The 18,947-nt window shown below is 42.9% G+C and overlaps 1 protein-coding gene across 1 annotated transcript in view; it reads left to right on the top strand.

Moving 5' to 3' along the window:
- The first annotated feature begins 12,144 nt into the window (after positions 1-12,144).
- Positions 12,145-18,947, top strand: part of ITIH2 (inter-alpha-trypsin inhibitor heavy chain 2) — a 37,528-nt gene continuing 30,725 nt past the window's right edge. Inside the window, exons 1-3 of the mRNA XM_082647500.1 lie at positions 12,145-12,351; positions 15,051-15,125; positions 18,040-18,072. Coding sequence (XP_082503626.1) covers positions 12,268-12,351; positions 15,051-15,125; positions 18,040-18,072 — 192 coding nt within the window. The 5' untranslated portion in view covers positions 12,145-12,267. The remainder of the gene's footprint in view (positions 12,352-15,050; positions 15,126-18,039; positions 18,073-18,947) is intronic.

The raw sequence follows: 18,947 nt of genomic DNA on the forward strand, positions 1-18,947 counted from the left end.
AGATATACAGACTGCCAACAAACACATGAATGCTCAACATCATTAATCATTAGAGAAATGCAAAGCAAAACTACAATGAGATATCATCTCACACCGGTCAGAATGGCCATCATCAAAAAATCTAGAAACAACAAATGCTGGGGAGGGTGTGGAGAAAAGGGAACACTCTTGCACTGCTGGTGGGAATGTAAATTGATACAGCCACTATGGAGAACAGTATGGAGGTTCCTTAAAAAACTAACAATAGAACTACCATACGACCCAGCAATCCCACTACTGGGCACATACCCTGAGAAAACGATAATTCAGAAAGAGTCATGTACCAAAGTATTCATTGCAGCTCTATTTACAGCAGCCAGGACATGGAAGCAGCCTAAGTGTCCAACAACAGATGAACGGATAAAGAAGATGGGGCATATATATACAATGGAATATTACTCAGCCATAAAAAGAAACGAAACTGAGTTCTTTGTTGTGAGGTGGGTGGACCTAGAGACTGTCATACAGAGTGAAGTAAGTCAGAAAGAGAAAAACAAATACTGTATGCTAACATATATATGGAATCTAAAAAAAAAAAAAAAAGAAAAAAAAATGGTCAGAAGAACCTAGGGGCAAGACGGGAGTAAAGATGCAGACCTACTAGAGAATGGACTTGAGGATATGGGGAGGGGGAAGGGTAAGGTGGGACAAAGTGAGACAGTGGCATGGACATAGATACACTACCAAACGTAAACTAGATAGTGGGAAGCAGCCGCATAGCACAGGGAGATCAGCTCAGTGCTTTGTGACCACCTAGAGGGGTGGGATAGGGAGGGTGGGAGGGAGGGAGGGAGATGCAAGAGGGAAGAGATATGGGGACATATGTATAACTGATTCACTTTGTTATAAAGCAGAAACTAACGCACCAATACTAACGCACCAATTCTCCAATAAAGATGTTAAAAAAAAAGTTTGACCAGAAAAAAAAAAAAGATACAGATTCCATTATCACCTTTGTCATCGATGATGCTATTTTCCAAAATGGTGCAAACTTCTTGGTTCAAAGTACAATCATTCATTAATTTGCACAGTAGTTGCATTCCCACAAATTCAATTACATTAAAACATTTTTAAACTATCGTGTGAAATAGAATTAGGTTGGAAGACCAAATAATTTTAAAAATGCTTTTCACTTACACAGATGTCTGGTGGGTTATTCAGATGCCTTGTGGCCTTCACTGTCCTGTGCAAAGCAGGACACTTGTTATTCTTGACCTCACCCACCAATTGCTAGCAGCACCTTAGAGTCATTAAGACAACCAGAAGGTGGCCCCATAAACTCCCAGAGTAGCCCCTGGCGGAGGCTCACTTCATGGTTCTAAAACATTCCAAGGGGGCCCCACTTTTTACCATAAAGCAAGCTATTGTGTGCATGTGTATGTGTATTTATTTTTATTTTCATATTTACACACACACAGAGGTGGTCCTCCCTTTGCAACGTGAGACCATAAACATGACCCTAGATGCTAATACTGTGCAAACCAATGAATAATAAATGGGAAAAATGATGATTATTCCTTGACCTTTAAAATTTTTTTGTCAAAACCTTAAAAACTCTCTTACTGTTGGTTACAAATGCATAGGAAAATTTAAAAAGAGTAAAACTAGTATTTATTGAATACACCATAAGTTCAGACATCAAAAACATTGAGAAAGTGGTTCACTTTTTGGTAAAAACTTACCAATAGTAGTTGAACAGTGCTGGCCTTCTTCCTGCTGTGTAACTTCTGACATTAAGTGAGCATCTTCTCTATGCCTGGGGAAATTGCCCTACCTCTTTCTAAGTTTGGGTTCGCTTCCCAAATTTCTTCCTTTGAGCTTTCAGTGCTGTGAAACACCTCCAAGGGTTCCTTTAAGTATGTTCTTTTGGCGGTGTCACTTTCTCTAAAAGACATCCTTCTTTCCATCACAACTGCTTTCCTCATTTATGCAATAAATTCACCTTCACAGAATTTCTGTGGCTGCCCAGCTATAGTGTCCACATCCCCCATGTCAGCTTTTCGTTGTGACTCCATTTACGTTCAAATCCAAATTCCACTCCCAGCATGATTGCTTTTCATTTTCTTCCTGCACTTTCATCTTTTGGGCCAATTCTCCCTTTCCATCATCCGTGTTTGTAAAATGTCACATGGGTTTATCACCGGGAGACAAGGAGGAAACACAAGTACATGCTTTGCTGTCTGTGTTTGAACCCAATAACAGACGCTTAGCGGCCAATCACAGAAAGACCGTGAAAGAAGTGACGTGATTGATCAGTGATTATGATGAACCTGCTGTTTACAGAGTGGAATTCTTGCCCTTGAATCTGGGGAGCCTGGAGACTCTCTTGACCCAGTAAAATGCAGCAGAAGTGTGACTGTGTAATTTCCATGGACGGGCCTTACCCATCTACAGCTTCCACTGTCACACACCAGGAATACTCCTGTGGCCCTGCAGCCATGCAGGGAGAAGTGCAAGTCACGTGGGGAGGCCACAGAGAAGAGAGTCAAATTCTGAATTTCATTCAGAATTGAATGCAATATTCCAGGTAGAGTCTACATTGGTGAACGCACTGAGTCTTCACTGCTTCTGGAATTTATTTTGGCCTATCCAGATGTCTTTGGATTCTCCATCTGTCCACCAGAATATTAGGCATTCTTTCCAACAACCTGTCATCTGAAATTTTGTCCAGTGTTTCATTCACGTCTACTTCAAGTATATTTTATTTGAACAAGTTCTGTGAGTTTTATTTTTTATTTATTTATTTTTGGCTGCGTTGGGTCTTTGTTGCTCCCCACTGGCTTTCTCTAATTGCGGTGAGCGGGGGCTACTCTTCATTGCGGTGCGCGGGCTTCTCATTGTGGTGGCTTCTCTTGTTGCAGAGCACAGGCTCTAGGCGCACGGGCTTCAGTAGTTGTGGCACACGGGCTTAGTTGCTCCGTGGCATGTGGGATCTTCCCGGACCAGGGTTCGAACTTGTGTCCCCTGCATTGGCAGGCGGATTCTTAACCACTGTGCCACCAGGGAAGTCCCTCTGTGAGTTTTAGAATGCTGTTTCTCACCACAAAATCCATTCCTTCAATTTAACATCAATCTATTCATCAAAGCTCTTCTGCTTGGATTTGTTCAAACAACGGGTTCTGTAATTAAGCAGTTTAAAGCTCATTCGTTTTCATTTTCCACCTCATCCATGATAAGCACATTGGAAACCATCTGTGCTTATAAGAAGTCTGGGTCTCTAGCATAGAAACACTGGGGTAAAAAGAAGTGAAATTAGTTCAATCAAGCACTGCTTAATCACTGATCCTTTAGGCAGGAAATGGCCCTTTGCCATTCACAAGCTTACAAATCAAGGGAAAGAATTAGGCTATGATACACAGTACGGGCATGTTAATGGATTATGTGTGTGTGTTACCAGCCCCTGACTCTGCTGACAAATTAGTTTGCATCTCAGGACCGGACTAGGCTTGGGCCCATGCCTCAGGTTTCAACTCCAGCCACCAGCAGCACGCACCGGAAGGTGGCTGGTTCCTCCCGCTTCCTGACCCTTGAGAAGGTCTTTATACAGTATTCTTGCACCTTCCCGTGGTTTTCAAACTCCCCTTCTGCCTCCTGGGTGCCCACCTCCCAAGACTTCAGAGCCCAGGCTGTCTTCCTCTGCCATCTCTGGTCCATCTGCCCCCAAATCTCACATTGATTCCTCCCACTTTCTTCCTATCCCATAGAATCTAGAGAGCCTTAGTCACCAAACCCCTTCCGCACACATGACTTTGTCAAAATGCTTCCTTCTCAAGAGTTCTCAAACCCTCTTTTGAATGGTTTCATTCATTCATACTTTTTCTAAAAAAAAATAAAGTCAACCTCAAGCTCCCCAACCTATAATTTATAGAATCTAAATGGCTTCCTTTTCGGAAATTGAAGGAGCCAAAGGAGCATCATTTACAAGCTCTTTCTCCAGAATTTCTTGTGGTTCCCTGGCATGTAATTAGTCCTGGGCCGAGACACGATTAATTTGAATTAGTTCCGTGCAGCCTTATTACTGGTACATTCCTCCTGGGTTTTACCCATTGCTCATGCTACACCTTCCAGTTGGTTATCCTATTCCAAGGAAAAACCAAGCTAAATAAACTCCCAGTTAACATTACCGCTTCTTTCCCCGGCTGTAGGCCTAGTATTGTTCTTCATTGTCCCCCACATGCTCCAAACACAGCTTTAAAGGTGCCTTTTGGTGTTGGGATCTCTCACACATCTATTTATTCTTTTAGACTTCCCAGCACTGCTCTCACAAGTGTGCTGGTCTTCTTGGTAATGACCCCTTCAATCCACCTCTCCTTCCAAGTCCCTTTTACCTGCCATCTCACTGGAAAAGAGGGAGAGAGTTTACCCTGTTGCCCCGACACCAAACTGCAAGAGGTACGTTAGGGATGAGAGTGAGGGAGGCTCATGAGGCCCCTCCTTGATGCAAGGCTAACAGGACAGCCTTTCTCCTTGGCTGTGTTCATTCCATTTGAAATGCCCTTGAGACACCCTTGAGGACACAAGAGATGTAACATGAAATGAAAAAAACCACCGAGTACTTACCTGGAGATCAGAATTCCATGGATTAAATGTGCTTTGATACCACTACTGATCACTGCTGACATTAACTGAGCACTTAATATGTTGCAGGCACTGTTCTAGGCCCTTTACACGTGCTCAGAGTTGAGTACTATTTCTTATCCCCATTTTTCAGATGAGAACATGGAGGCACGCAGAAAATTGCCCAAAGTCATGAAGACAGCTGGTGAGTTAGCAGGCTAGGGTTGGGGCTGGAAATGAGGAGGAACCAGTCTGCCCAGTTCAGACACCATTGCCACTACTAGTCTGTCCCCCACCCTATGTCACTCCTCTGTCCACGACCAGCTTGTATCACTCTAGCCCCGGACTTAGCTTCTCAAGCCTCACTTTCATCATCTTTTAAATTAGACTCTCAGCTAGAGGACTTGGAGCATTCCTTGTGGCTCAGATACCCACATACTCCTTGCCCTATTTACACCTCAGAGGCAACCACAATAGCTCATATGAAGGTGCTTCCCAACCTGGGACAGCAATACCAGCTGTCAGTGTCATAGTGAGAGCAGCTTCCAGATGTGATCCCTTCCCCGCCAGAAACACCCAGATTCCCTGGGAGGGATGCAGGAAGCCGCTACACTGGAATTGACCTATAACGGCTGGTCAGTCCCCAGGCACCCATGGACCCAACTGTCTCCCTTTTCGCAATGGGTTTGAATGCAAACTTCTGAGACAGGGAACACAGAGCAGAAAATAATGGAAACGACTCAACGGCAAAGCCAAGTTTTCGTGGCTCAAGAATTAACAAGGAATAGAAAACCATAATTTGGAAACATCATATGCACCCCAATGTTCATTGCAGCACTATTTACAATAGCCAAGACATGGAAGCAACCTAAATGTCCATCAACAGATGAATGGATAAAGAAGATGTGGTACATATATACAATGGACTATTACTCAGCCATAAAAAGAGAATGAACTAGGACTTCGCTGGTGGCACAGTGGTTAAGAATCCGCCTGCCAATGCCTGGGACAAGGGTTCGAGCCCTGGTCCGGGAAGATCTCACATGCCTCAGAGCAACTAAGCCCATGAGCCACGTGCCACAACTGAACCCATATGCCACAACTACTGAAGTCCACGTGCCTAAAGCCCGTGCTCTGCAACAAGAGAAGCCACCGCAATGAGAAGCCTGTGCACCGCAACAGAGAGTAGCCCTCGCTAGCCGCCAACTAGAGAAAGCCCGCAAACAGCAACAAAGACCCAATACAACCAAAAATTTTTTATTTATCTATTTATTTTATTTTTTGCGGTACGGGTGCCTCTCACTGTTGTGGCCTCTCCCGTTGTGGAGCACAGGCTCCGGACGCGCAGGCTCAGCGGCCATGGCTCACGGGCCCAGCCGCTCCACGGCATGTGGGATCTTCCCGGACCGGGACACGAACCCACGTCCCCTGCATCGGCAGGCGGACTCTCAACCACTGCGCCACCAGGGAAGCCCCAAAATTTTTTTTAAAAAAGAGAGAAAATGAAATAATGCCATTTGCAGCAACATGATGGACCTAGAGATGATCATATGAAGTGAAGTAAGTCAGACAAAGACAGATATCATATGATATCACTTATATATGGAATCTAAAAAAAATGCTATAAGCGAACTTATTTACAAAACGGAAACAGACTCACAGACTTAGAAAACAAACTTATGGTTACCAAAGGGGAAAGGTGGGGGGGAGAGATAAATTAGGAGTTTGGGATTAACATATACACACTAGTATATAGAAAATAGATAATCAACAGGACCTACTGTATAGCACTGGGAACTCTACTCAATACTCTGTAATAACCTATATGGGAAGAACATCTGAATCTGTATATATACATATATATGACTGAATCACTTTGCTGTACACCTGAAACTAACACAGCATTGTAAATCAACTATCCTCCAATATAAACTAAACCATTTTTTAAAAAGAATGAACAAGGAAATCAGCCCCCCACACTCTAACTTTGTGTTTTTGGCCCATGAAACCTCTACCCAATGTCTAACATTTTTCTTCTGAAATCTCTTTGGGTTCTGGTCCCAAATTACAGCAGCCCACACCTACACCTAAGAGAGAGGAAAAAAGATGTGACAGAATAATGGAATATCATCTTGAGAAATTAAAACAAATAATCTTTGAAGAACCTAAGACAGAACATCTTAACCTGACTACTAGAAGGCAGGTATGAGAGTTCAAATACGTGTAGACAACAGACCTGCTCCATGCCATGCCCCATCTGAACTAGCGAAACAAGCAGGTAAGGGTCAGATACAGCCATTTGTACGTTAGCTCACCTTTGACTTTGGACTTTTAAAAATATACTCTTTCACAATGATAGAACTAGAACTGGATTTTGTAAATGTGTGATAGTTATCACCGCACCGTTATCTAAGCCACCATGCCTTACACTCAGAGCCACAAATGCCAAGTGTATTGATATTCCCGAGAATTCTCATTGGGCCCGAAATGAGTTATTCTTTTATTTAAACATTATGAAGCGTACTGAAATGTTTTTCTCTTAGATTCCTACTGATTCTCACATCTATGAAAGTGAAGATTCTGGCAGCCTTTGTGGTAGCGATTTCCATGCTATACATCGGGAGAATGTAAGTACCAACCGATACATTCCATTCACCAGTGAGAGCCGCCCAGGGCCAGGGCTGGTGGAAGGGCCCCAGGTGCAGGACCCCGTGACCTGAATACACACCTGCCCTGATAGGGAGCCTGGCGCTTCTGGACAGCAGGAGAGATCAAACGTGGTGGGGTTTTTCCCAAGACCTTGGAATTTGGAGATAGGCTGTCAGCATAAAAAGAGAAGCGTGACCCAGGCTGCCCTTAGCTTGGCTTGTCCTGAGGTCATTCCAAATATCAGATTATAGTCATCAGAGATGAAATGACCAATGGAAGGGACCAGAAGATTGGAAATCATATTTATATTTGCAAAACATGCCATAAGGTCTTTTTTTTTATTAGCAGACCAACAAAAATGTTCCACATTATCCTGGCCCACAGCCAACCACCGCCAACACACTAGCAATCTCAGAAAACAGCAAAATGTGCTAAGTAACTTTCTTTTAGACCGTGTTAATTTTGCTTTCTCAACTTCAGTATCCACTGTATACTATGGAATTTATTTCAACATTAATAACTGTTAAAGATATCCACCGAGAGATTATCTTGGACCTCTTAGTTGAGGATGGTTTTGTTCAAATTTTGGAGGTTCTGTTTGGTACTCAACCCATAAGGTCTTAATTGTCTTTATCTCAGCAGAGAATGCAAAGCTGTGACAGGGTTTTTCCATGAGGGCTAGGCTGAGGCACCCACTGGGCTGGGAACTCCCCCAGCCGGCGCTACACAAGGGAGGGGAGGGGTGTTTTTCCCGCTTCCGGTATCCAGAAGATACATTTTTCCAGAAGGTATAGCACTGTGCAATTTCAAAGGCTGAAGGGAAAACTTAGGCAGAAAACTAGAGACAACTCTCAGTTATATGCCCTTGATTCTGTTTTACATTCCAAGCTGGGCTTCTTTTGCTGTTTAGAACAGTGACAGTAATGATACAAGCACAGAAGAGCTCCTAGATTTGCGCCAGGCACCTATCTTGTTCTTCACTTACTCTTCCTCACGGCCGCCCCATGACGTGAATGGGATAGCCCCATCTTACAAGTGAAGAAACTGATTTACAGAGAGATAAAGTAACCTGCTACAGTGACTAATCTAGTAAGAGGTAGACTCTAGATTTTGAAGATGGTATTGAATATTATGTTCCATTATTGGGAGCTAAATAGCTCGATGTGGACATATTTTGAAAAGGACAATGTATGAAAGGAAAGAATTATTACTCTTGGGCCCAGGTCACCTTCCAACAGTGATTCAAGTCAGTGTTGATACTTAAGGGCCAGTTATGTTCAAAGGCACTGTGGTGAGTACTGTCCGCAGTGCTGGGCACATAGTAGGCTGTCTATAAAGAGTGGGTTTTTTAGTGTATTTTATTGAAGTATAGTAGATTTACAATGTTGTGTTAGTTTCTGATGTACAGCAAAGTGATTCAGTTATACATATATGCATTCTTTTTTACAATATTCTTTTCCATTATGGTTTATCATAGGATGTTGAATATAGTTCCCTGTGCTACACAGTAGGACCTTGTCATTTAACCATTCTCTATATAATAGTTTGCATCTGCTAATCCCAAACTCTCAATCCTTCTCTCTCCCACCTCCCTCCCCCTTGGCAACCACAAGTATGTTCTCTATGTCTGGGAGTCTGTTTCTGTTTTGTAGATAAGTTCGTTCGTGTCATATGTCATATTTTAGACTCTACATATAAGTGATATCATATGGTATTTGTCTTCCTCTATAAAGAGCGTTGAATGAAGGAGTGTGTGGTCTCTACACTTGAGAAAACGTAGCAAGGCATGGAGGTGTGTTTTGCACTTATGCCCCCAAATGACACGAATGACGAATGTCAGCCAGAGGAATCTGCAGAACGTTGGTGACGGAAGTCGCAACTAAGACGGGCTTTGAAAGAGGGTTGTGGTTTTAATAGAGAGACGTTGGAGGAAAAGGGAATTCCAGGCAAGGGGAACTGTGTCGGGGAAAGCACTTGGTTGAAAGGTTTGGAGGTGAGCCAATAATCTGGTTTTGTGGTGTGTAGGCTGGAGCTCAGGCTGAAAAGGTAGAGCACTGACCACCATGAAAATCAGTCTTGGCCGGATCCTCTATAGAAAGAGAGTGAAAACTTTGGAGCAGGGAGTAACCGCTTCACAGCTGCACTCGGACGCTGCTTCAGCCGTGGTGTGATGGATTCAGAAACAGCAGCCAAGACGTCCCTAGAAAACATCGCTATCATTCCAGAAAAATTAATGAGAGTAGTGACAGTGGGAATGGAGCGAAAGTGCAATCCATATCGGTTGGTATGTCCCCAGAAATGCTTACCACGTTCACTCTTAGCTGAGACCAAGCATTTTGGGGGGGGGGGAAGGGGCGTGTAAATTCACTACCCAAATCATGCAGTCCACACTTAACAAAACCAAATCAACGTACATGATCCGAACCCACGTCATCTTCATTCGTAGCAAACACCACTCTACCTTCAGCTAATAGATTTATTTGTTTAGCTTAGATCTCTATTCTATTTAAGCAAAATGAGGTGGCACGTAAAACAAGGGATTTTCTTTATTCCACCAAGTTTACCTTTATTCCTTGCTGAAAATATTTTTAACTGATTTGAAACTGATTTATTTTTGCTCTTTAAATTGTTTTTAAAATGTTTAATTATGAAGTATTTCAGAGAAAAGTTTAAAAATACACTTGTTTAACAGACAAAGCCTAAGTGTCCATAGCAGGATGAATGGATAAAGAAAATGTGATATATACATATGATAGACTATTATATTTAGCCTTAAATAAAGAAGGAAGTCCTGACAGGCGTTAACATGGATCGACCATGAGGACGTTATGCTAAATGAAATAAGCCATTCACAAAAGGACAAATACTGGATGATTCCACTTATATGATGTATGTAAAGTAATCATACTCATAGAAAAATAAAATAGAATGATGGTTGCCGGGAGCTGGGGGCAGGCAGAATGGGGAATTATTGTTTAATGGGCACAGGGTTTTAGTTTTGCAAGATGAACAATTTCTAGAGAGGTACTTCACAACAATTTGCATACAATTAATAATCTTAGATTTAATTCTCTCTTCTGACTTTCTTTTTAGTATTATTTGCTGTGACATCTAATTTAACCCTATACCAACTTTGTAACCCCCATTTTCAAGTATTTGAAATAAATAAGATAGATTTTAATGCTATCTCAACTTTCAGTCTGTTTTTGTCTCTTGGAGATAAAGTGTAATTGTTAGAAACAGCATACAGTTGAACATTTTTAAAACAATCATCAGTAACCCTTCATAATCTTACAGATAAATTTAATCTATTTGCATTTTATATTACATTTGAACCAGCACTTCCAGTTATTTGGGGCATGTGCTTGGATTTAACAAATAAATTTGTCCTTTTTTAAAGATCATTTTGCATATTTTAATATGTCAGTTTATCTTTTTTGGCATGGTTTTGATTTCCTCTTTTCACTTGCATTGTTTTTGAAATAAACTTTAAACCGTGTCCCTTTGAACAAAATCAGAGGGCAATCTCAGAGAAGTGACCTGTTCGTCCTGGGTTCACTGTAATCCTCAAGATGAGTGACTGGGATCCACAGAAGCTAGCTGAGTCTGGTCGGCACGGATCTGGTGGAAACAGCCCTACATCACCAGGTTTCAAAGGCCATCGCAGACTTTCTGTTTGCATGTGGGTGAAAGTTCCCCTGTGGGAGTGAACTTTGAGAAAGTAGAGGTTTTTTCAGCAGCAAGACCCGGACCAGGTGATGGATCAGGGACCTCGGGCAGGAAGCCGTAGTTCCATCCTGGCAAAGGAAACTGCCAGAAAAGACATGGGAGCTGGCCAAACTGAGGTCCACAGCATGGCTCTGTTCAAGCAGACGTCTGGAGTAGAGGCTCATCAAGTACACTGGCCACCCAGCTTGGGAACTACAGGTAACTGTTAGTCTAAATTCACACTTGGAACACTGATCCCAGAGATGGACCCCAGGCTGCCTCTCCTGGACGTGGTCACGAACAACAATTGAGGTCAGGCTGACCTTGAATGAAGTCTCCACGTGCTAACTATGAAATGTGGAATCAGTTATTGATACTTAACCTTACCTTCCTCCATTGTGAATGAAGATAAATGTAGTACACATCTCACATGGCTCTTTTATAGTTGAATAAAAACAGGGGGTTAAAGTTAATGTAGGTAAAAGTGCATGACACCACAAAGGGCTCAATAAATCCTAGTTAACATTGTTATTAGGATTCATGACCATGGGTGGGAAGGGATTCCAGGCTGGGCTGTCTCTGGTTCTGGGATGGGGAGAACTGATTTTCCGCTGACCTGAGTGAGAGTGACCAGGGGCAGCCGGAACAGACTCTGTTCTCTTAATCAAAGAGGTTCCTGAAACTTCCTTGCTGAAGGGGTGCCTAACCTCCCACACTGCTGCTTGCCCAGTTCTCTCATGAAATAGGTTCTCGGTTTTCAAAGGGAGAGGGAGAGACACTGCCAGTGAGTGCTTTGCTCAGAAAACCATGGGGTTTCTTCTCCCACTTTTCCTAAATTCCTCTTGCTTTCACTTAAACCAAAGGATTTTGTTTCCAGAAGCTTTTCACTTTAGCTTTTTCCTCTCTGACTCGATTTCTCAGTCACGTGCCTCACCTGGTCTTTCAAAGAAGATGACGCTGATCTTAGGTCTCTCTGATTTTAAGATGAAGAGAAATCAGCAAAAGGAAAAAAAAAGCACTGCACATCTGTCCGACCCTGCCTTACTCTCACAGCCCAGGGACTGCCCCCAGCTCTGCTGTTTGAATAACCTCTGGGTGTGTGACCCACCCCCCTCCCCAGCTTAAGTTTGAACTCCAGAACAAATATTTGTCCTGTTTTGGAACAAAGTTTGAGAGCTCTCTTCTTCTCTTTTCTCTCAATTTTCTTTTTGAAAACCAACTGTACGGCTCTGCTGTGCCTCTGATCGTGGTTCAGGGAGCAGTGGGCTCCTCCCAGACCCGGCACTGGAGAGCTGGGCAGAGCAACCTAGCACGATGAAGGGGCTCGTGTGCTTTCTCGTCTGCTTCCTCCTTTCTGAATCACAGGGCTTCGAAATCCCCACTAACGGACTTTCAGAAGTAAGTACTTCCAGAAGACTTCCTTGCTGTCCGCTCCAAAGGTTAGCTTGGTAAATAACCTGTTACCTGTTGCTATTCAAGGACAGCATTCTGTGTGGAATGGAAATTCATGATAAAATTAATCTGCGTAGACGTGTTCACTATTATAATTACTGGAACCTGTATTTACCCTTTTTTTGATTCAATATTTGTATATATTGGAAAATGATCACCACAATGTCTTTAATAGCTCTCACCATACATAGTTACAGTTTTTTTCCCCTTGTGATAAGGATTTTTAACTTTTTATTTTATATGGAGTACAGTTGATTACCAATGTTGTGATAGTTTAGGCATACATCAGGGTGATTCAATTATACATGTATCTATTCTTTTCCAAATTCTTTTCCCATTTAGGTTGTTGTATAATATTGAGCAGAGTTCCCTGTGCTGTACAGTAGGACCCTGTTGGTTATCTGTTTTAAATATAGCCATGTGTCCATGTCAGTCCCAAACTCCCTAACTATCCCTTCCCCCCGGTAACCATAAGTTCTGGAACATATATTTACCCTTTAGAGCATTAACAGGTTTTGCATGAGAACCAAGTTTACAGCCCGACCCCATAGTGTACCGCTTACGAAGTACAGCTGCCCCCTCCTTATCTAAAAAATTGGGGATAATAATTGATCTAACCCAAAGGGTTGTTGTAAGAATTAAGTGACATATGTAAACTACCCAGCACAGTGCAAACCTGGGGAAGAACTTAATAATTATTAGCTCTCATAACTGTTATTATGGAATATCACTATCACTCTTTTACTTAAGAGTATATAGAAAAGTCATTTTCAAAGCACTTTGTTTGTCATACCTAAGTGAAAATGATTTCCAAATTAAGGACACTTAATATTCCTGTTAAAGGGGAAGATTGGGTAAATGGACGGGCAGAGTGTAGGAATTACTCCTGGGGAGCTCAAGGTCTTCACTTCAGACCCTTGATCATCCCCAACGTATTGAAAGCCTTGGACTGAAAGTCATACAAGAGCTTTTTTTCTTTTTAATAAATTTATTTATTTATTTGCTTTTGGCTGCGTTGGGTCTTTGTTGCTGCTGCATGCAGGCTTTCTCTAGTTGCGGCGAGCAGGAGCTACTCTTTGTTGCGGTGCGCGGGCTTCTCATTGCGGTGCCTTCTCTTGTTGCAGAGCACGGGCTCTAGGCGTGCATGCTTCAGTAGTTGTGGCTCGCGGGCTCTAGAGTGCAGGCTCAGTATTTGTGGCTCATGGGCTTTGTTGCTCCGAGGGGTGGGTGGGGTCTTCCCGGACCAGGGTTCGAACCCGTGCCCCCCGCATTGGCAGGCGGATTCTTAACCACTGCGCCACCAGGGAAGCCCCAAGAGCTATTTTGATGCCAGAAAAGCAGCATGTATTCTGGGAATATCCTAGAAGGCGCAGCGGCTTGTGCTACTTACAGAGTGGATTACCTACAAAGATGCCAAAGAACAGGATGGCATATTTGCAAGAAAAAAAAAATCACCCTGTCTGCCTAGAAACTATCATATTTTCTAACACTTTAAAAACTACCAGAGTACGTTGGAAATCTCATTGACGAAGCCAGGAGTTGGAGGCAAGATATCCAAATGTGTTTGTGCTTTTTCAGTCACTTACTGGCATTCCTTTCACATCGCCATTTCTAACTCAATGGATAATGGCCCACATTTACCTAGTAAGACACCTCTGATGCCCCCAAGATCTACCCAGTACTTCTGCCAGGCACCTACCTGATCACTGGGCTACTGTAACTCCTACTTGGATATCCCATCATCTTCAGGCAAACTCAGAAATGAACTCCTGCTTCCAGCAAATTTGGAGATACTAACTCTCATTTACTCACCTCTGAGAAGTAACAGGCAAACAAATATATTAAAGAAATCATTGTAGGGACTTCCCCTGGTGGCGCAGTGGTTAAGAATCTGCCTGCCAGTGCAGGGGACACAGGTTCGAGCCCTGGTCCGGGAAGATCCCACATGCCACGGAGCAACTAAACCCGTGCACCGCAACTACTGAGCCTGTGCTCTAGAGCCCGCAAGCCACAACTACTGAGCCCATGTGCCACAACTACTGAAGCCCAAGTGCTATAGGGCCCGCATGCTGCAAATAGTGAGCCCATGTACTACAACTACTGAAGCCTGCCTGCCTAGAGCCCGTGCTCTGCAACAAGAGAAGCCACCGCAATGAGAAGCTCGCACACTGCAATGAAGAGTAACCCCTGCTCTCTGCAACTAGAGAGAAAAAAAAAAAATCATTGTAACAGACACAGAAAACAAACTTAACAGTTCCAAAGGGAAAAGGGGGGAAGGATAAATTAGGGATTTGGGATTAGCAGATACACACTACTATATATAAAATAGATAAATGGCAAGGACCTACTGTATGTATAGCTCAGGGAACTCTACTCAATACTCTGTAATAACCTGTATGGGAAAAGATAGTGAAAAAGAATAGATTATATGTATATGTATAGCTGAATCACTTTGCTGTACACCTGAAACATTGTAAATCAACTATACTTCAATTTTAAAAAAAGAAATCATTGTTTGAAAAAATGAGATTGCCCAGAGATATAGAAAACAAGACAAAATAATATATTGAATACAGTCCCTTATGCCTATCACCAGCTCCCTGCTTTTTGTTGATAGAAATAAACATCCTAAATTCTTTTTTAAGTTTGCAGAATATGGAGACCTTGTGGAACTGGCCCCAGGCAAATTTCAATTTGTGCCAGAGAACCGGAGGTACCAGGTACAGTAAACCTCAATTCCAAAAGGGCAAATAAGTGAAAGAGATCATGATTGAAGAAATAAGAAAAGGGTTGAGATGATTTTTGCTACATTTTCTCAAGAGCATGTTTTTTTAGCAGCAAAGAGTCTGCTGGTTTTACACCTGGAGGAAACACTGTCCAGCTGAAATAAAGGGAAGCCTCCACACGGCTGTCTGTTCATCTTCAAACTGTAATGGTCACCTTGGTCCCTTAGAGAATACATTGCTATGTGTTTTCTTCAAAGTTTAAGATTATGGGATAGTTTTACTGCTTTGTATGGAAGAATTTCCTCTTAGGACACTTCCTATTGGGGCCACACATGGTCTCCTACCTAGTCACGGTCTCTACTGTCTCGGGGAGTTGCTCAGAGAGCACAGGGGACCTGACCATGCTGGCGGTCTCCTCCCGGATGCCAGCAACAGCACAGACAAAATGCTCTAACTCATGGGGTGAGTTCTCCAGGGGGCCAAGAAAGGTTTGGCTTCTCCCATGTAGAGCCCAGGTGGTAAAAAAGGAGGTATTTGTGGAAGCAACTCTAAGCTGACCTATGACATCTTTTGTGCGGGTATGAATTTTTGACCTGCTGCAAGTCCAGGCTTTTTGTAGACCGATAGTATTAAAACCCAATAGGCAAGTCCTCATGTCAGGGTCTTCATCTAAAAGGGAAAACATCATCGTATGGAATTGCATTCAAAAAGTCCAAAAGACCCACAGACATAGAAAACAAACTTAGGATTACCAAAGGGGAAAGGGGGAGAGGGATAAATTAGGAAGTTGATTAACAGATACACACTACTATACATAAAACAGATAACCAGGACATCCCTGGTGGTCCGGTGGTTAGGACTGCACGCTTCCACTGCAGGGGGCACAGGTTCGATCCCTGGTTGGGGAACTAAGATCATGCAAGCCGCGTAGCACGGCCAAAAAATAAATAAAATTAAATAGATAACCAATAAGGACTTACTGTATAGCACAGAGAACTATACTCAGTATTTTGTAATAAACTATAAGGGAAAAGTATCTGAAAAAGAATAGTTATATATGTAGGTATAACCGAATCACTTTGCTGTACACCTGAAACTAACACTAAACTAACACTGCTTCCCTGGTGGCGCAGTGGTTAAGGATCCGCCTGCCAATGCAGGGGACACAGGTTCGAGCCCTGGTCCCAGAAGATCCCACATACCGCGGAGCAGCTAAGCCCGTGCTCCAGAGCTGCTGAACCTGAGCTCTAGAGCCCGTGAGCCACAACTACTGAAACCAGCAAGCCACAACTGCTGAAGCCCACGCGCCTAGAGCCAGTGCTCTGCAACAAGAGAAGCCACCACAATGAGAAGCCTGTGTGCAGCAACGAAGACCCAATGCAGCCAAAAATAAATAAATAAATAAACCATGCTCCAATTTAAAAAAGTCTAGAAAAAGGCAGTCGTTGGCCTCACTATGTCACATAATACCCCCTAAAATTTCAACTCACCCCAAATCAGGCAAGCAAAGCTAATGTCCCACACCTTAATTATTACTTTAAAATCCATCTGACATTAAAGGTTCACCCATCACTCTAAAGCCAGTCAGTTTTCCATGCCCACAGGACAGTCATTCATGTGGATACAGTAAGTCCCCTACATATGAGTGAGTTCCGTTCTGAGAGCACGTTCAGCAAGTTTGTTCGTAAGCGTGACAAAGTTAGCCTAGGTACCCAACTAACACAATCGGCTATAAACCTACTGTAATAGGTTTATAATACTTCTCACACAAATAATGCATAAAAAACAAACACAAAAAATAAAAGTTTTAAAATAATTTTTTTAAGTTTAATTTTTAAAATTTATTTATTTATTTATTATTTTTGGCTGTGTTGGGTCTTCATTGTGGTGCGTAGGCTTCTCATTGCCGTGACTTCTCTTGTGGAGCACGGGCTCTAGGTGCGCGGGCTTCAGTAGTTGTGGCACATGGGCCCAGTAGTTGTGGCTCGTGGGCTCTAGAGCACAGGCTCAGTAGTCGTGGCACATGGGCTTAGTTGATCCACGGCATGTGGGATCCTCCCAGACCAGGGCTATGTCCCCTGCACTGGCAGGCGGACTCCCAACCACTGCGCCACCAGGAAGTCCCAAGAAAACATGTTTAATCTTACAGTACAGTACCTTGAAAAGTACAGTAGTGCAGTACAACAGCTGGCGTAAAGGGGATGGCATCGAGTGAACAGGAAAGGAGAGTTACTGCCTGGAGGAGGGAGAGGAGGTGGGAGATGGTAGAGCTGAAGGACCGTCAGAAGTAGGAGACGGAGGGCAAGCTGCAATTTCACTCATGCCTGATGTTGATGGAATGCACGTTCGCATCTTCAAAAGTTCGCAACTTGAAGGTTTGTATGTAGGGGACTTACTGTAATTCTCTAGCATAGCTGTTGAGTACAGGATTTTCCACCGTGCTTGACTCAGGGGCTACACCAAGGAGGAAACGCATCCAAGTCTCTGCTCCCATGTAGCTTCATCTAGTGGAAGAGACAGACGTGCCTTCCCACTGCCTGACTTTGAAGAAAGACTCTGCTGCTGAGAAAACAATCAGACAAATAGACAGGGTAAAGGTGATCTGTGCTACTCAGCTTAAGTTTGGTTGAACATTTTCATTTGAAAACATAGGTTTTAGCATTGTATCGAAGGATGGTGGGCATGCAACCAAACAGTGACTGAGACATTTGTTCACAGAAACACACCAGTGGGAAAATAGCATTCAAGAATATTTGGTAATTATGTCTTGGTTCCCGTGAATGAATTATAGCTCAGCACTGAAGGAAAAAATATCTTTTGAGAAAGTATATTTTGAGAAAACAGTTTTTGCCTTCAAGGTAATAAGCAACACGCTTCTGAAGAATGATTATCCAACTTCCTTTCACAGAGGAGTGTTTCTGGAGAATCTGGAGAAATGATGGTAAGTTTACTTTGATTTTGTTAAAAATTGATGTCTGAATGACTTTTCTGTTACCTATTATCGAGAAATCAATACGGGTGCCTCCTTTGTCTTCATCACTGAGAATGTTTACCTGACTTTCGAAATACCCCCTTGCCCAGTTCTGTTTGGAAGTGTGTCTAAAATTCAGCATGAAAGGGTGCAGTTTGTATGCAGCCGGGAGAGCTGTCCCCAGGAGTGAAAATGTACCTTCTCTTTACTTTTGCAAGTTTTGACAACATTGTAGGTGTTTTTGGAATAAAAACTGTGTATTTATTCCAACAGAATAGTTTTGATTTAAAATAGGACACCTAACAGCTTTGGAGGGTAAAGCCGTGAGTATGGAAAAAGCACTCTTAAACATGAAATGGCCCGATTCCCTGAGATGTTCAGAGTAGAGCTTCCTGTGGCAAGAAAACATCAAGAGGAAGGGGTTCCCTGGGCTTCCTGCTCTGAACTGACAGCAACTGTGAGAAGCTCTGGGTTAGGGGGGAAGAAGGACAAACAACGTAGCCTGGGTTTTATCTCAGCTTGAGGTGGGCTGGATGTTAATGTGTTGAAAGGTTTAATCTTGGATGACAAAGTTGAGGCATATGACACCTAGTATTGAAATAAGCAAAACCTTTCGGAGAAAAAAGCAAAACCTAGTCGGTCACATCACTGCCATAATCCTGACTGTTTAGAGTCACCTCCTAAAAGATGTGCGTTTGCAGTACTTTGTCTTTGAGCATACGGATACTAGAACTGCCTTAAATCAGTAGAGAAGGATTGGGATTAGGGGTCCCGAGTACTGGACCAGTAACTGCATCAAAACCCCTCTGCAAGATATTCTGTTCTTTGCTCACATCCATCAGCAT

Source organism: Grampus griseus, assembly GCF_964374135.1.
Source record: "Grampus griseus genome assembly, chromosome: 2".
NCBI classification, from domain to species: Eukaryota; Metazoa; Chordata; class Mammalia; order Artiodactyla; family Delphinidae; genus Grampus; species Grampus griseus.